General features: G+C 51.7%; 7 protein-coding genes across 7 annotated transcripts; 3 read left to right on the plus strand and 4 right to left on the minus strand.

Annotated features, from left to right (window-relative positions):
* Positions 1-339: 339 nt before the first annotated feature.
* On the minus strand, positions 340-2,286 carry PtrM4_043550 (Periplasmic protein TonB; the record flags this gene model as incomplete). Its single annotated transcript, XM_066104489.1, has 2 exons — positions 340-765; positions 904-2,286. The coding sequence occupies 2 exons, from the start codon at positions 2,284-2,286 to the stop codon at positions 340-342; spliced, it is 1,809 nt and encodes a 602-aa protein (XP_065959053.1).
* A 545-nt stretch (positions 2,287-2,831) lies between these two features.
* On the plus strand, positions 2,832-3,853 carry PtrM4_043560 (Mucin domain containing protein; the record flags this gene model as incomplete). The annotated part of the gene is made up of 3 exons (XM_001937334.1): positions 2,832-3,099; positions 3,149-3,689; positions 3,751-3,853. 3 exons carry the CDS (start codon positions 2,832-2,834, stop codon positions 3,851-3,853), a joined length of 912 nt encoding a protein of 303 aa, XP_001937369.1.
* Positions 3,854-5,152: 1,299 nt separating this feature from the next.
* PtrM4_043570 (Drf-FH1 multi-domain protein) lies at positions 5,153-6,403 on the minus strand (the record flags this gene model as incomplete). The annotated part of the gene is made up of 1 exon (XM_001937333.1): positions 5,153-6,403. One exon carries the CDS (start codon positions 6,401-6,403, stop codon positions 5,153-5,155), a length of 1,251 nt encoding a protein of 416 aa, XP_001937368.1.
* A 1,011-nt stretch (positions 6,404-7,414) lies between these two features.
* Positions 7,415-9,805, minus strand: PtrM4_043580 (uncharacterized protein; the record flags this gene model as incomplete). Its single annotated transcript, XM_066104490.1, has 4 exons — positions 7,415-9,205; positions 9,278-9,373; positions 9,422-9,507; positions 9,556-9,805. 4 exons carry the CDS (start codon positions 9,803-9,805, stop codon positions 7,415-7,417), a joined length of 2,223 nt encoding a protein of 740 aa, XP_065959054.1.
* A 1,184-nt stretch (positions 9,806-10,989) lies between these two features.
* Positions 10,990-11,443, plus strand: PtrM4_043590 (uncharacterized protein; the record flags this gene model as incomplete). The annotated part of the gene is made up of 2 exons (XM_001937331.2): positions 10,990-11,022; positions 11,078-11,443. 2 exons carry the CDS (start codon positions 10,990-10,992, stop codon positions 11,441-11,443), a joined length of 399 nt encoding a protein of 132 aa, XP_001937366.2.
* Positions 11,444-12,030: 587 nt separating this feature from the next.
* Positions 12,031-12,300, plus strand: PtrM4_043600 (uncharacterized protein; the record flags this gene model as incomplete). Its single annotated transcript, XM_066104491.1, has 1 exon — positions 12,031-12,300. One exon carries the CDS (start codon positions 12,031-12,033, stop codon positions 12,298-12,300), a length of 270 nt encoding a protein of 89 aa, XP_065959055.1.
* Positions 12,301-12,407: 107 nt separating this feature from the next.
* On the minus strand, positions 12,408-13,509 carry PtrM4_043610 (lipase; the record flags this gene model as incomplete). Its single annotated transcript, XM_001937330.2, has 2 exons — positions 12,408-13,119; positions 13,199-13,509. The coding sequence occupies 2 exons, from the start codon at positions 13,507-13,509 to the stop codon at positions 12,408-12,410; spliced, it is 1,023 nt and encodes a 340-aa protein (XP_001937365.2).
* Between the last annotated feature and the right edge of the window lie 170 nt (positions 13,510-13,679).

Here is a 13,679-nt window from a genome sequence, read left to right on the forward strand (position 1 = left end):
GGACTAAGCCCAGATAAGCAGGCCGCAGCGAGGAGCTTGGCGTCGGAGGTGCGCGATGATAACGTGATTTTTGTAGGCAGGAACGATACATGCATTATCTCTGTTTGAAGTTTGTCACTATGTGATATTTTTTGTATTTGGACTACTGATACCATGGCGGGGAACATGGTGCAAGCCCGTATTAATTGCACACGCAGGGATGACACAACAAACACAGCAACTCGAATAGCATATGTAAATGGAATTGGGGGTATCTTTTATACTCATACTCAGTTGTTGGAAATACAACAGCTTCCATGGCCCCAAAGCTAATAACAGTAACCAGTCACGAAAGTATGCCTAAACCAGACTCTTCCTAGGCCGTCCAGCTTTCTTCTTCTCAAGTACAGCTGCCTGGCCCGCCCCAAAGCCACCCATGTTGAAATCCACCGTCGGTGTCAGAGCAGGTGTTGCTTCTCCACTCTTGGCCTTCTTCTCGACCGGTTCATCGCCGTCCCTCGGTAATCTGAATGCTAGATATGTCTCATCTGCGCGCTTGCACCGATCGAAAACCGCATTCATGTATTTTTCCACGACATGTGGTGGGCGTACTGAGCGTGGTAAGGCACTTGCGATTTCGTCGCCTTCGTCGTTCTCGATGAGGAGAAGGACAGTGACGGGCTGGTAGAATTCGATATTGTCTATTTCATTCATCTCGTCGAAGTCTTCTATGCGTTGTGGTGGTTTCGGTGGGACGAAAGGTGTTGGAGGAGCTGATGTAGCGGGCTGTATAGGCGTGAGGGTAGGGTTGGGTGTGGGTGTCATGGCATCCGGTGTAGGCACGCCGGGTGTCGCATGCGGCGCAATGTTCGGTGCAGGTGTAGATGTAGGTGCTGGCGTTGGCGTTGGCGTTGGCGCTTGTACCGGTACTGCCTCTGGCTTTGGCGCGGGTGTAGATGGAGGTTTGTCTTCGGGTTCTGGCTTCGGTTTCATCTTTGTAATCAAGAACGACAATTTCGCGCCAGTTCCATTAGGCAGCCATTCCATGAAACTGTAGGAAGGAAAGTAGAACTTGTCCTCGTTGCCATGTACAAAACTAAAGACCAATGGGCGGTAGGTTGTCCGCGGCGGTGGAGTGTAGGTCGGGGCTGGATGTTGGGGGTGATACTGGGGTGGTTTATTGTAGCTGTTTCCATATGGCGTGTGCGGCTGCTGTATTGGAGGCGCATGCCGCATCTGGCCTTGTTGTATGGGAACCGGGTTGTATGGCTTCGGTGTGTTGGGCTGTATTTGTTGTGGAAGTGGCTGAACAGGCCGTGGGGGTGGAGGATGGGATATCTGTTTCGGTGGCGGAGGAGGCGGTGGAGCTTTCGGGGTGGGTGGAGGTTGTGGAAGCTTGGCCATCTTCTCTTCCTTCTGTCTCGCGAGGATGTTGGTCAATTCGTTGATATGTGTCTGGAAGAACTCGAGCTGCTCCTTGCTTGCTGAGCCTGCCGCCACAATCTTCATGACTGCCTTCAACTCGGGATCTGTGCCTGCTCTTGCCGCGAGCATGTGGATGACAGGATCGGGCGCGGGTGCTGCAGGTGCTTGGGGTGGAGGAGCTGCTTGCACAGGCTTCGGCGGCGGTGGTGGCGGTCGGGGCTGCGCCTTCTGCTGTATAGGTTGGCCATTATGGTATTTGGTGTGTTGATTAGGCTGGTTATGATTCGGCCATGGGGCATATGGTGATGCTGTTGGCGCCTTCTTCTGTACCGGCTTACCCACCTCACGTGGGCCATAGAGCTTGATAGGTAGTGTATGTGGCTCTATCACAAGCTTCACAACCACTCTATCTGCGCCCACATGGGGAAAGTTCTTCAGCAACTCCTTCTGCCTTTGCGCCTTCGCCTTGTCCTCATCTGTCCGGTCTGCGAGCTTCTTGGGCTGATTGAAGTGTTTGTGAAAGGTGCGGAAGTTTGCGCCGGACAGCCATACCGCCTTGGAACGCTCAAACGACAAGTCCAAGACGCCGCTCTGTTGTATCGTCTGCCATTCGCTTGAAGGAAGATCGAGAGGTTGTGGTTCCGAGAGGGTGGGTAGTGGCGCGCCTTCAGTTATCCGGTGAGGCAGCAATTGTTTTGGTGTGAGTGGTACGCCCTCACCAACCGGTGTTGATGGTGCTGATTCTCTTATGGCGATACTGGCTCGCTTGCGCTTGAGTGTTGCTTTCGCACCTCGCGCCGGCTTCTCGTTTGGCGTGTCGGGGACGGTGGGGGCAGCTTCTTCACGAGCGCGCGCCCGCGTCGACCGTCGCGGCTCAGACATTGCGTGTGGCTATGGATATTTGCACCCGGAAATTGCGCATTCTCAGCATTCAATGAAGAAGTCTGATGACCAAGCCACTAATATGGACAGATGCTGGAGTCCATCGACGCGACTTGAGGCGCACCCAGCGGGGCGGTAGCCTAGCGCCACGGCTCATGCTTGCCCGCATCATCATTTGCTTCCTTTCGCCGTCAGGAACCACAACACCAACCTAAGAACGTCTTTACGAATAATTTCATGCGTATATGTTTCTCGCTTTAAAATCTCACATATAGCCAATTTTGTAAGACCTATGCAATCGTCTATTCTAGCAGCGGCTTTGGCAACACCGCCCCATGATCGACGGGTCGGAACTGGTGGCCTGAACAGCAAATTATCATTTCCAACAAGGAATCTTCCGAAGCGCCCTTTGACCTGACTCAATCCCCATGGCGCCTTTCTGTACTGGGCATGACAAGCCCACTATAAGGTAGGTGTCTGTAGCCGCTGCCGCTGCGTAGCTGTCGCTCTTCTCCTCAGGCCTCACCCGTGTACTCTTCTTCACTATGCGCGTGGCAACTATTGTGCCTGTTCTCCTGGCATACTCCTCGGCCGTCTTTGCAACGTGCTACTTCCCAAACGGCAATGTCGTCGATTCTGACACGGCCTGTAACCCCAATGCCTTAGTCTCATCATGTTGCTACGATAACCAAGCATGCCTCTCCAATGGACTCTGTGTATCCGACCCTCATGACCCTGCCAAGGCGCGTCTGCACCGAGGAACATGTACTGATAAGTCATGGAAGAGTGGGAATTGCGTGCGACAATGTCTTGGTATATCCACCGTCTTCTAACCTGTGAACCCATACTCATTGCCATGTAGACACCGAAAACAATGGCGCGCCTGTCTACAGCTGCAACTCAACCAGCGTCGATTCATACTGCTGCTACGACGACTGTGAATGTGAAAATCCGTTTGAGGTATTCAAGTTCAATCAAACACCCGCCGACGTCTACACCATGACCATTATTCTCGAATCCTACACGCAAACCCATACCTCGACGCCGAAAGCCGTGACTTCAACATCGACCGCATCGACCGCAAAAGCTGCAACAGTATCGGCGATTACAACCATCGTATCAACGTCCGCGGCGCCCGCATCGACCACTGCTTCCTCAACCCCCGCGGCAGCGTCGGGCACCAAAGGAGATACAACCAATTACGTTGCACTTGGCGTAGGATTAGGTGTAGGACTAGGTATCGGCATACCCCTAATTCTCCTATTTGCCTTCTTCTTCTACCGCCGCAACAAAGGTCACAAGCCCGCAGACAGTGATCCAGCGAACCCCGCGGAACTCACAAACGACGCTTACTTTCCTCCCCATGAAAAGTACGCCCAGAACTACCAGTCCGAAGTGTCAGGGTAAGGAACCATGTTGAAGTTGTTCTCCCTGGATGGTCCATAAACTAACAATGTGAACTAGAGATAGCGTCGCGCCTGAAATGCCGGCTTCGTCGCACGAGCCCGTCGAGCTGCCGATTAATAACGACCGGACGGATACCACGACGACAGTCAAGTATCACTGAAAGAGTATGAGATGACGGAAATGGATGTCTGGAACGGGACCATGTGCCCATGAAATCGCACTTGTGAAGGAACTAGTAGAAGCACTGGACCAACCGCGATCTAAACAGTACACTAAAGGCCCGTTACCCGCGCGCAATCCTCTATCACGGGAACCATGATCCTCCCGGAGAAGAGCCCGCGGCCCGAAAGTAGTTGTACTCGCCGTTGTAGTTGCAACAACCAAGATACCCCTACAAACTAATATGAATCGATTACAATACTCAGCAAGTCACAGTCTTACTACCTACCATAATGACGTTACATTACAACGTAACAACGGGGAACATACCCGACGCATAACCCTTTCCTTTGCCTTACACTACCACATTACTACTCCTACTCAGCCTCCAACCCCATCGCATAACCCCGCCAAGACCCCCCAACGTCCAAAAAGCCCTCAGAGACCTGGTCCCCACAAAACAGACAACGGCCCAGGGTAAACTCCCCACTTATCCTACTACCGGCGTGGCTGAGCAAGATCCAGGTACAGAAGCAACTATTTTAGTAACGCACGAGAGTGGGTACGGACGGGAAGGCAGGGAAGGGGGCGAGAGAGAAGGGGTGATGCTTGAGGAGTGCTTGTTGAGGCGTTCAGAGGAGGATGGTCGGGCGTGTGGTGTTTCAGGTGAGAGGGGGGATGGGAGAGTGGAGGGGAAAGAGGGGGAATGGGGGCCTTGACGGAAATAAGGGACTGAGAGGAGAGAGGTAGAATAGGGAGAAAGGGATGATAGAGGAGGGAAGATGTGATAGAGGAAATTGGTGTTTGCTGATGATGAAGAGACTAGCACTGACCCAAGACATCCAAACCATCATGTTTCACATGAAACAACATCACCACCACCACCACCAACGCCACCACACCAAAGACACCTCTGCATCACTCATGAAGCAGCCTCATAAAAAAGGTTCAGAGTAAAACAATCGTGTGTGTATTTTCAACTCTTGTACATGTGTTTGTGTTTGTGTTCGTGTACGGGGTAAATACCCTCATCGTATCGTTGACAAACCCCCTCCTAAAAACGCCAGCAGATGCAAAAAATAAAATAAACAAAAAACAAAGACAAAGAAGGTATATACAACAGAAAAGCCAGTTGGTCACAGACCGTCATCCCCTGATATGCTAAAAAGTGATCAAAAAATGAGTGTGGAGAATGTAGCGGGTTCAGCAGCAAAAAACATCATGTTGTTCCGAAATCCAAGTGGTTTCCAGAGCGAATGATTGTATGAATGAATGAATGAATGTGTAGCGCCCGTGGCGCTTAGTTGGGAACAACGCGGCGGCTAGAGCGGCGGGGACGAGCCACGCGGCCGTAGTAAGCGCGCTTGGTGATGTTGCCGTTGACGCAAGTAGTGCCAGCGGCAACAGCTTGCCAGACCACATTGCCGTTGTTGCAGAGACCGAATTGGGTGGCACCGTTGCACACGATTGCGCCGTTGGTGGTGCAAGTGCCTGAACCGCCGCCGACTGAGGGGCTGGAAGGTGTGGAGGGAGTAGAAGGAGTGCCGGTACCGATGGGAGATGGTGGTGAAACTCCTGCGGGGGCAGTGGGGCCAGCTCCAGTTGGCGCGGTGGGTGTGGCGGTGACGGTGACGAGCGTGGTGGATGTTGGCAGAGCGGGACCGCTGGAGGCGCCAGGGGCAAAGACACCACCGCCTGGGTTGGAGGGAGGAGGTGATGGCTTGCCGCCAGCTGGCTTGGTAGGAGCAGCTGGAGACTGACCGGCGGCAGGAGAGCTGACGGTAGCGGAGGGAGCACCATCAGCTGGCGGTGAAGGAGCGGCAGGAGGTTGACCAGCGGAGGGAGCAGAGGGAGAGCCGCCACTTGGAGCGGAACCAGAGGGGTCAGAGGGCCCAGAGGGATCAGAAGGAGTAGTTCCAGTAGATCCACAGTCGCCAGTAGGAGCAACGACGCTTGCCGAATCTCCTGAGCCCATCTGAAGCACTGATCCAGGGTTTGGAATCTTCAAAACCGTGCTGGATACTTGCTTGCAGGAAGTGCTAGCAATGTTGGCAACCAACATGTCGGGAAGGGCGTCGAACTTGGACTTGTCACTGGCACCGCCGGAAACTTCGATGGGAGCACAGTTCATGTACATCTCTGGACCGCCGCTCAACTTGGCGAACCAAGTCCAGGCGAATGTAGCGTTGCCGTTGGGGATGCTGTCTGGAAGCTCAAAATCGAACTTCAGAGGTCCCCCATCAACACCAGGGCAGCCACCCTCAATAGACTTGATAACCTTGAAGATGGAGTCCTTGGTGGGTGCAGTGTCCGTGGTAACACTGAGCTGGCATGATCCGCCGCCGTGAACAGCGCTGCCCTTGAAGCTAAGTTCTTGCTTCTGTCCAACAGCCATTTTGTTCATGGTCGAGATCGAGTAGCCAATGTCGTGCTTGCAGGGGAACTGCGCAGCCTGAATCGGCGAATTGTCGAGCTTGTCTTTGCTAAATGGAACAGGAGACTCCATGATCATGTGAGCGTTCGCAGTAGCGAACAAGGCCGCCACAGCCATAGTGGTGAATCGGAAAAGCATGATGTTGGTGGTAAAATGGTATCGTACAACGACACTGATGGAATGCAGAAAAGTGTGTAGGGAATGTAGTGATCTAGCCCGGCTAGTCGTGTTGAAAATACTGCAATGCAAAGAATGTAGAAGCTGCTGAATGAGCGTGGTTTTTGATGAGAAGAAACATTTTGCGAGGCTGTTTCTAGTCTTATATGCCAGTGTCACGGTGGCCAGCGTCAACGGCATGAAACAGGCGGTCCAGGTACGCTGAACCTCTCAGCCAAGGGAATAGTAGAATGCCTTAGGATCCACGCAGGTACGTTATGCGTTGACGCCATGATGGGAAAGCGGAACAGCGTAGGCTGCCTGGACTCGAGGATGGCCATGCTTCGACCTGCGAGGCTTTCGCTGAAGTTTCGTTTCGATGTTGCATTCGGTCCATCATTGGGCGAGGCTGTGTCGCTTAGCGGGCCGGCAAAAGATCCGGGCCCCTGGCGGTTTTATGCTGCGTCGCATGTTGGACCTGACTATCCCTGTCCTACGTGGCCGATTGGTGAGCCACATACTTCCTCTTTCTACGCTGTCGCGTTGATGTGTCCACAATCCGAATCGCCGCGGCTACTCCCAAAGCTTGATTTCTCTCGAAGCCACGTATGGTCTGTCACAGTGTCCTGCTGTGGACACAAAGGATTGGTTATGGTCCATCGTCAAAGCGTTGATCGTAATGTCTAGAGATTGTAAGTGGAATAACGCCACCAAATATTGCAGGTATAATAGAGCCATCGCGTGGTCAGAGTCCCATCCACATTCCCATCAAGTATCCAAAGCCGAGATAGTCTTTTGCCGACACAGGGGCCCACAAAGCCGGCATCCAGTGTATCCATGCATGGTGACTTGCATGAAGCAGCTTCGCTTCTTCCGGAGGCTGTGCTCTCACCAACGGCATAGTCGCTATGACCAGGTACGCCACCACACGCTGCGCCACAACCAAAGAGGTAGGGAAGACGGGCGGCTTTCTTAACGGTAGAGACGTCCGCGTTCTAACTTCCGTAGTGGAATGCCCGATGCAAGCGCAATGTGGCCAATATCGTCGTCCCCACGCACGTCGGCTATATGAACCTCAACATCTTTGAGAAGTCTTGCCCGTTCCATGGCATCGAGCATTGTCCCACCCTGTGGGATCTTGAGCCATGGGTTTTCATATGTCATGCTCGTCACAAACCCGAACATCTCTGGTCCAAGAGTCTTTCTTTTGAGAATCAAGCCGACGCTGCCCGTTATCAAAATAACGGTCGATGCAGCCAATAGCAGAGCAAGCCATGCAACGTTGCAGACGAATATCTCTTCTGTCGATGTAGTATTACCAGTTGTTGTTGCACCCAGGAAAGCCGAGTTTGTTTGATCGATGGTCTGCGAGAACTTCGTGAACCAGCTAAAGACTGAGTGTTCGGTTATGGACAAATTTGCTGGGAGATACACATTTGCATCGGTGACCGGTAGAGTATCTGGTCCGTAAGCCGACAGGTTGTTGCTCAGACTACCGAAATAGCCAGACGACTGGCTACTAAGCTGGTAGTAAGTATTCAAGACCAGACTCAACCTTCTGGAAAAGACGTCTGGTTGTAACCCAAAAAGATTCGCGTACGCTACATCTGCATACAGACGCCCGGCTTTCTGAATGAATGGAAAGCTTGAAGTGTTAGCCAGAAAAAGCTCAGTAGGACTTGAGCCTTCGGTGAACTTGATCGCCGTCGGAAACTTGTGGGCAACGTTTTTTAGGATTTCGAAAGACTCAAATGCTGTCAATGCATTCGGTCGTGTGTCGGTTATCGACTTCCTGGTCTTGGAAGCCGCGCATTGGGTTCCGGCGCATTTTACATATGCTTCGACGTGATGTTGGAGAAGTGTACATGTGGCGATGTTTAGGCCTTGCGTCATTCCGTCCTTGGTGATACCATACACGGATGCAAAAGTTAAATCTCTCGGTGTATTTTTCTCACTTTCACTCAGTCGGGACTGATTGTAGTGACCTGCAAAACCATCCAATCGGCCGAGGTAAAGGTCCCTATCCAGTTGATTAGTGGGTGGAGAACGCGCTAGATCTCGGGTAGTGTCGATGAGAAACGAGGCAGGGCCATCCAAAGTATCGAATGGATGCAGTTCCCAATCCGACTTGTTTGACCAGATTTGACCAGGTATCATCTCATCTAATTTGGTGTAGTTCGTGGATGTTGGTTCATTTGTACCATGGGTTCCTGGATATAGTTCTTGCTTGAAAGGCCCACACGATACGGCCATGTAGTTGTACTCTAGCGTGAAATTGCTGCTGGCGTTGCTTGGCAGTCCAGCAACTGGTACACCCACCAAAGACGTATATGTCTCAGGTACTGAAACCTGACGGGATACCTCTATCCATCCATCGGTGTCTGGAACTGACTGATTGGGCGCATCCAGACTTGGTATCTTGACGTTCCCCCAAGAATCCTGAGGACCAAGCTTGACGGACTGTGGGGCAAGTAATGCTGCGTTGTACAGAGCACCAGCCTGAGCATATTTTCCCCCTGCGAGGTTTCCTGTGGCTATAGGAAATATTGCACCCGCGGGACCTGTCGTGAGATAGCGAAGCTTGATGCTTGAATAGCTTGCTTCATGTTCCCGACTCATCAAGCGAAGAGATGCTTGACCTCCTAGCGGAGATAAAGCCCAGAGGAAGAGTAGGTTTACGCCCACAACGGTGAGCCGCTGCATTAGAAGTTGGCTTTCGAAAGTACCCCAGACGGACTGGCTAGCCATCAAAAGCTCCAGGGTCTGGTGAGAATTAGTAAATCTCTCAAGCATCGGATAGAACAGACTGAAGCAACATGATGCATACTAACTCACACTAATTTTTGTGCCTCTCTCCACAAGATAGCGTGCTATCATTTTCATGCTGCGTCCGCATATTGCAGCGAAGACTATAGGAAATATGGTAGGGCCCTATCAAGATTAGTACGCAGTTGGTATAGTAGGGCAACATTAGCATACCAAGTTCATAGCAGACTCGACCTTTTTTCCAAAAGCATTACCGTTGGTTGGCTTGCCATGTAAACTAGCAGTAGCAACCCCAAGGACTAGAAAATATTAGGATCTGTCGTGTTTCTGAGCTTCGAGAAACCCACGGATGAAGTACACCGGTAATAGTACGAGCAGGAGGTCGCCAATTCCGTAAAGATATGAGAGCCAAGTATGTTTCTTCAACGGCCTTGCTTCCTCAGGCCAGCTTTCCACACGTTCTATGCTCGTCTCGAACGTCTTCGATTTTGGTGGTGCCAAGGGCGGAGCCATTGGAGTCGTCTCTTCCGCCACTGAGCCCAAGACATATCGCCGGAAGGAATTCCATTGCGACCTAACGCTGGTGTTGGTATCCATGATGGCTGATGCGGGTCGTCACGCGATGCGTACGACCGGTGTAAGCAGATGAGGCTTATGGTTCGCGAGGAGCGAACACCTTTTCTTTTGCATGACTCTCATGAGGCACAGTAATAGCGAATCCACAGCATAGCGCTAAGATAACCCCTGGGTTAGGAGCGCGCTTCCAGACGTGATGCTGCAATGGAGCATTTTCAACGAATCGATTGCTGCGCTGAAACTCGAAGCGCCCGCCGAGCCCCTACTCCGTCCCGGGATTTTGGGTGCGCAATGTGAGCGACAGGACTGCTCTGCATGTCGGCATATCTGCGGTACCGCTCCAATCATGATTATTTTGCGTTGCTGAGGCTATGTTTAGAGGGATGATGGATGTATGGAGCGGGTGACGCTGTCACGTTGACGGGCGGCAGGAGCCGTGCCGGCATGACCCCATCATTTAGCGCTTACGCAAATTCTCAAAAGAGTGCCTTCCCTCCCCACTCAAGGCACACTGGCACTCAGAATGGACCAAAGCGCCATCCTAAGGCTCTTAGACCGACAACTACTGGAACTTCACCGACCATGTTGTTGTCGCTCGACATGTTCCTCCACTCGAACCGGTCAAGCGACAGGTCATCCTCGACGCGTCTGAACCCCCAACACCGCGTTATGGTCGGCACGATGAGTACTACCGAAGTCACTGTCCTGAGCTGAGATGTCTTGGAAAGTATTGCGCACGCGACAAAGAGCATGTGGCGTCTACCTAGACATCGTTTCAATGTGCGCTTGTATCCATCAGTTCTAAACGACAAGTGTAAACACTGAGGACGATCATAAAAAGCAACTTCGATGCCTTGCGCTAGATTCACACGTCATGGCGAGTGCCGATCGAAGTTTGTAGTATGAAAAGGTTAACCCTCAGGCTCTAGCCTAGTACTCCAGACAATACAAATCAAGGAAGTCATCGGGTTTTAGACAACACGTGAAGGGGCGTAGACATGGGACTGCTCAGCGCCACACTGACAAGGTACTCATGATGCATTGAAAGTGAATACGCCCTTCCCAGCTGAGCACTTCAGTTCCGTGTGATTCTATATGGAAGTGGTTGCCTGACCGCTGGGCTTGGGGGCGCAAGATGTGGTCGTCTCTCGTCTTCGTATCTAATCTCACATTCTGCAAACCCATCCACTAATCGCCCTAACAAGATGAAGAAAGAAGCTGAAGAAGCGGTCGAATCGGTATGCTATTTCACTGATTTGGATACCTCAAGAAATACTAACCCAGCCTGTGTAGGCCAAAGGACTACTTGAAGACATCGTCATTGTTGTCTCGCTTGTGCGGACCTTGACAGACTCTTTCGGTTCTGTCAAAGACCTTTATCGCAAGCTCAAGCCCAAGTCCAAACAGAAAGACAGCGACAGCGAGGATGACAAACATCATTTCCGGAGGCCCTTCCACAGTCGCCGGGACTCCGGCTTCAGTGTGCACAAGAAGAAAGAAAGCGAATTCAGCGATAGTGAGGAGGAGCTCGTTTGCACTTCATCTATTCAAGTTCGTGCAGAGTATGAACGCGGATACCGTAAGCTAGGAGAGCCTTTCGCGCGTGGAGATAGTATGGACTTTTCACCGCTTGAGGTGTATAACACTGACGTGCCATAGCTACCACGCACATACAACTCCAGACGCAAATCATACAGCTTCAACAAACGCTCCTCAGTATACACCAAGACCTTCTACTGAGCACGTATATGGCGCCGTCATCTTCGCACTCACACCTCGTGCGCCTCCTTCAGACAACTCGGAAGGCGCGTGCGGCCTCGATCGCGGCGTTGAACTTGCAGTACCAGCGCATGCTGGAACCGATGCCAATCCTGTCGCCACTTCCGCCGAGAGAAGATCCAATCTTCAATATACCTGGATCTTTTCCTCCACCCGACAGTTCCCGACGCAAGTCCGAGCCGTTCCCGCCAAGGCGACGCATGAGCAATAGCTCGAGTTGCTCGAGTGAATCCCAGGAGAAGGAGAAGGAGAAACAGAAAGAGAAGGAAAGGGAGAAGAAGGTCAAGATTGAGCTACCCCCGAAGCCCAAACCTAAGCCCACGCCCACGCCTCCACCTCTATCGCACAGTAACAGCCTCTTCTGCGTCTACGCCAAGGATCTCCAACACAACCCTACCATCCCTCTAGCCGACACCTACAAGCTCAGCGGAGACAACAAATGTCCATTCTGTCGCAGAAACATCGACATGAAGCCTGGCAAAGCATGGGAGATCATCACAGACGAGTGCAAAGTGAAGGAGAGCCGCTACCGCAAAGCCATATACCGAACCTTCCGAGTGAAGAACCGTTTCGTAGTCAAGAGTCACAGAGAACAAGGCGGTTTCGCATGCGTACTCTGCGCCAGGTTCAGGAAGTGGGATACAGTTTGTCGGGAAGTCAGTTTGCTCATGGATCATCTCTGGAGAGAGCATTCGGGTGATGAGTTGGCAAGGGATAGCGATATTATCGAGTGCTAGTCTGTAGTAGGTTTCAGGTCAGGTCAGGTTACGGCGTTGTCGTGATACCCTTTATTGTTGTTTGCGTTGAAGTTACTTAATTAATGATTATGATTTTTTCTTATTATCTAGAATGTAGCTACTATTTCAGCATCCCCTTCTACACCTCTAATCCTCAGTCCACCTCGCTTAGTCTTTTCTGTCCCACCACATTTAGAGATAGCGTCAAAGTACCACCGATGCGCTTCAACGTCCACGTAAAGCCACGCCATGTTTCCCCTTAGGTTCATGGATCCTTCGTACACTTTGATGTCGCTGGCCTGGACATCCTGGCCAGTCGCCTTGTTGATGTAGTACTCCGGGCTGATGTGAACGTAGCCCATTGTGAGAAGAGGAACTCTCGGGATGGGGTCGTTCCAGTGGGTCACGCGGTAGTTGCCTCCAGGTTGGTTGGTGATGTAGTTACTAATTTTGGCACCTCCAATACGCGGGGAACCGAAGTTGTATAATGCGACGGTGTATCCATCATGACGCATATTAGCAGCAGCGAGTGTTGCGATTGCGGCCCCAAGCGAATGGCCTGTTACGGTGATTTTGTACTGGGGGAAAGAGGCAGCTGCTTGTTGTACGGCTGGCATCACGCGGTCCTTTGCATCTAGCCATGATTGCCAGAAACCTCTGTGTGCTGTGCAGTCGTCGCAAAGTTTTGTTTGGGTGACATCCATATCCAGGTTTGTGCGCCAGTTGTCGAGAGAGGAGCTGCCGCGGAATGAGACGACGATGAGCTGGTTGGTGTGGTCCACTGCGACAAAACCTGTCACGTCGGTAGATGTTTCCTGTCTATTTGTTTCTGTTAGTAATCTACATTTTTGACATGGCGCACGTCCCTTCATCAAGGGGCACTTGTGGGGTGACATACCGGCTGTACTCCGCTGCGGTGATGGAGTCTGCATCTTGAACGCGTGGGCAGTTTCCACCGGCGCATTCGATTTGGTCGCCAGGCGAGTTAAAGTTGTTTGGGCAATAGGCTGCTGTCGAATATTGCCCCATCAGTTCGAATTGACTCATGAGGTTTGAGTCAACGACGGCTGACGACGGACCGGAGAGTGGCCCCCCTGAAAATAGACCACGTGCGAGTACCGATGAGTCTCTCTCCTGAATAAGTGGCGCAGCTGTGCATTTCATTGCACTCAGTAGCACGGTAATAACGAGAGACGAGGAGGAGAACATGGTTACTTGGCACAGCGGGAAGGAATGACTGAGAAAAGAAAGATTGACTGAGTATAATGAGAAAGCACTAAAGACCAAAGAGAGTGAGCGACAATGTACCTACATATAATCAGATACGACCCTCATCTGTCACCTCGATGGTTTCCCAAGGAATCCATCATGTGCCTTGA

This window comes from Pyrenophora tritici-repentis, chromosome 10 (genome assembly GCF_003171515.1).
Source record: "Pyrenophora tritici-repentis strain M4 chromosome 10, whole genome shotgun sequence".
NCBI lineage: Eukaryota > Fungi > Ascomycota > Dothideomycetes > Pleosporales > Pleosporaceae > Pyrenophora > Pyrenophora tritici-repentis.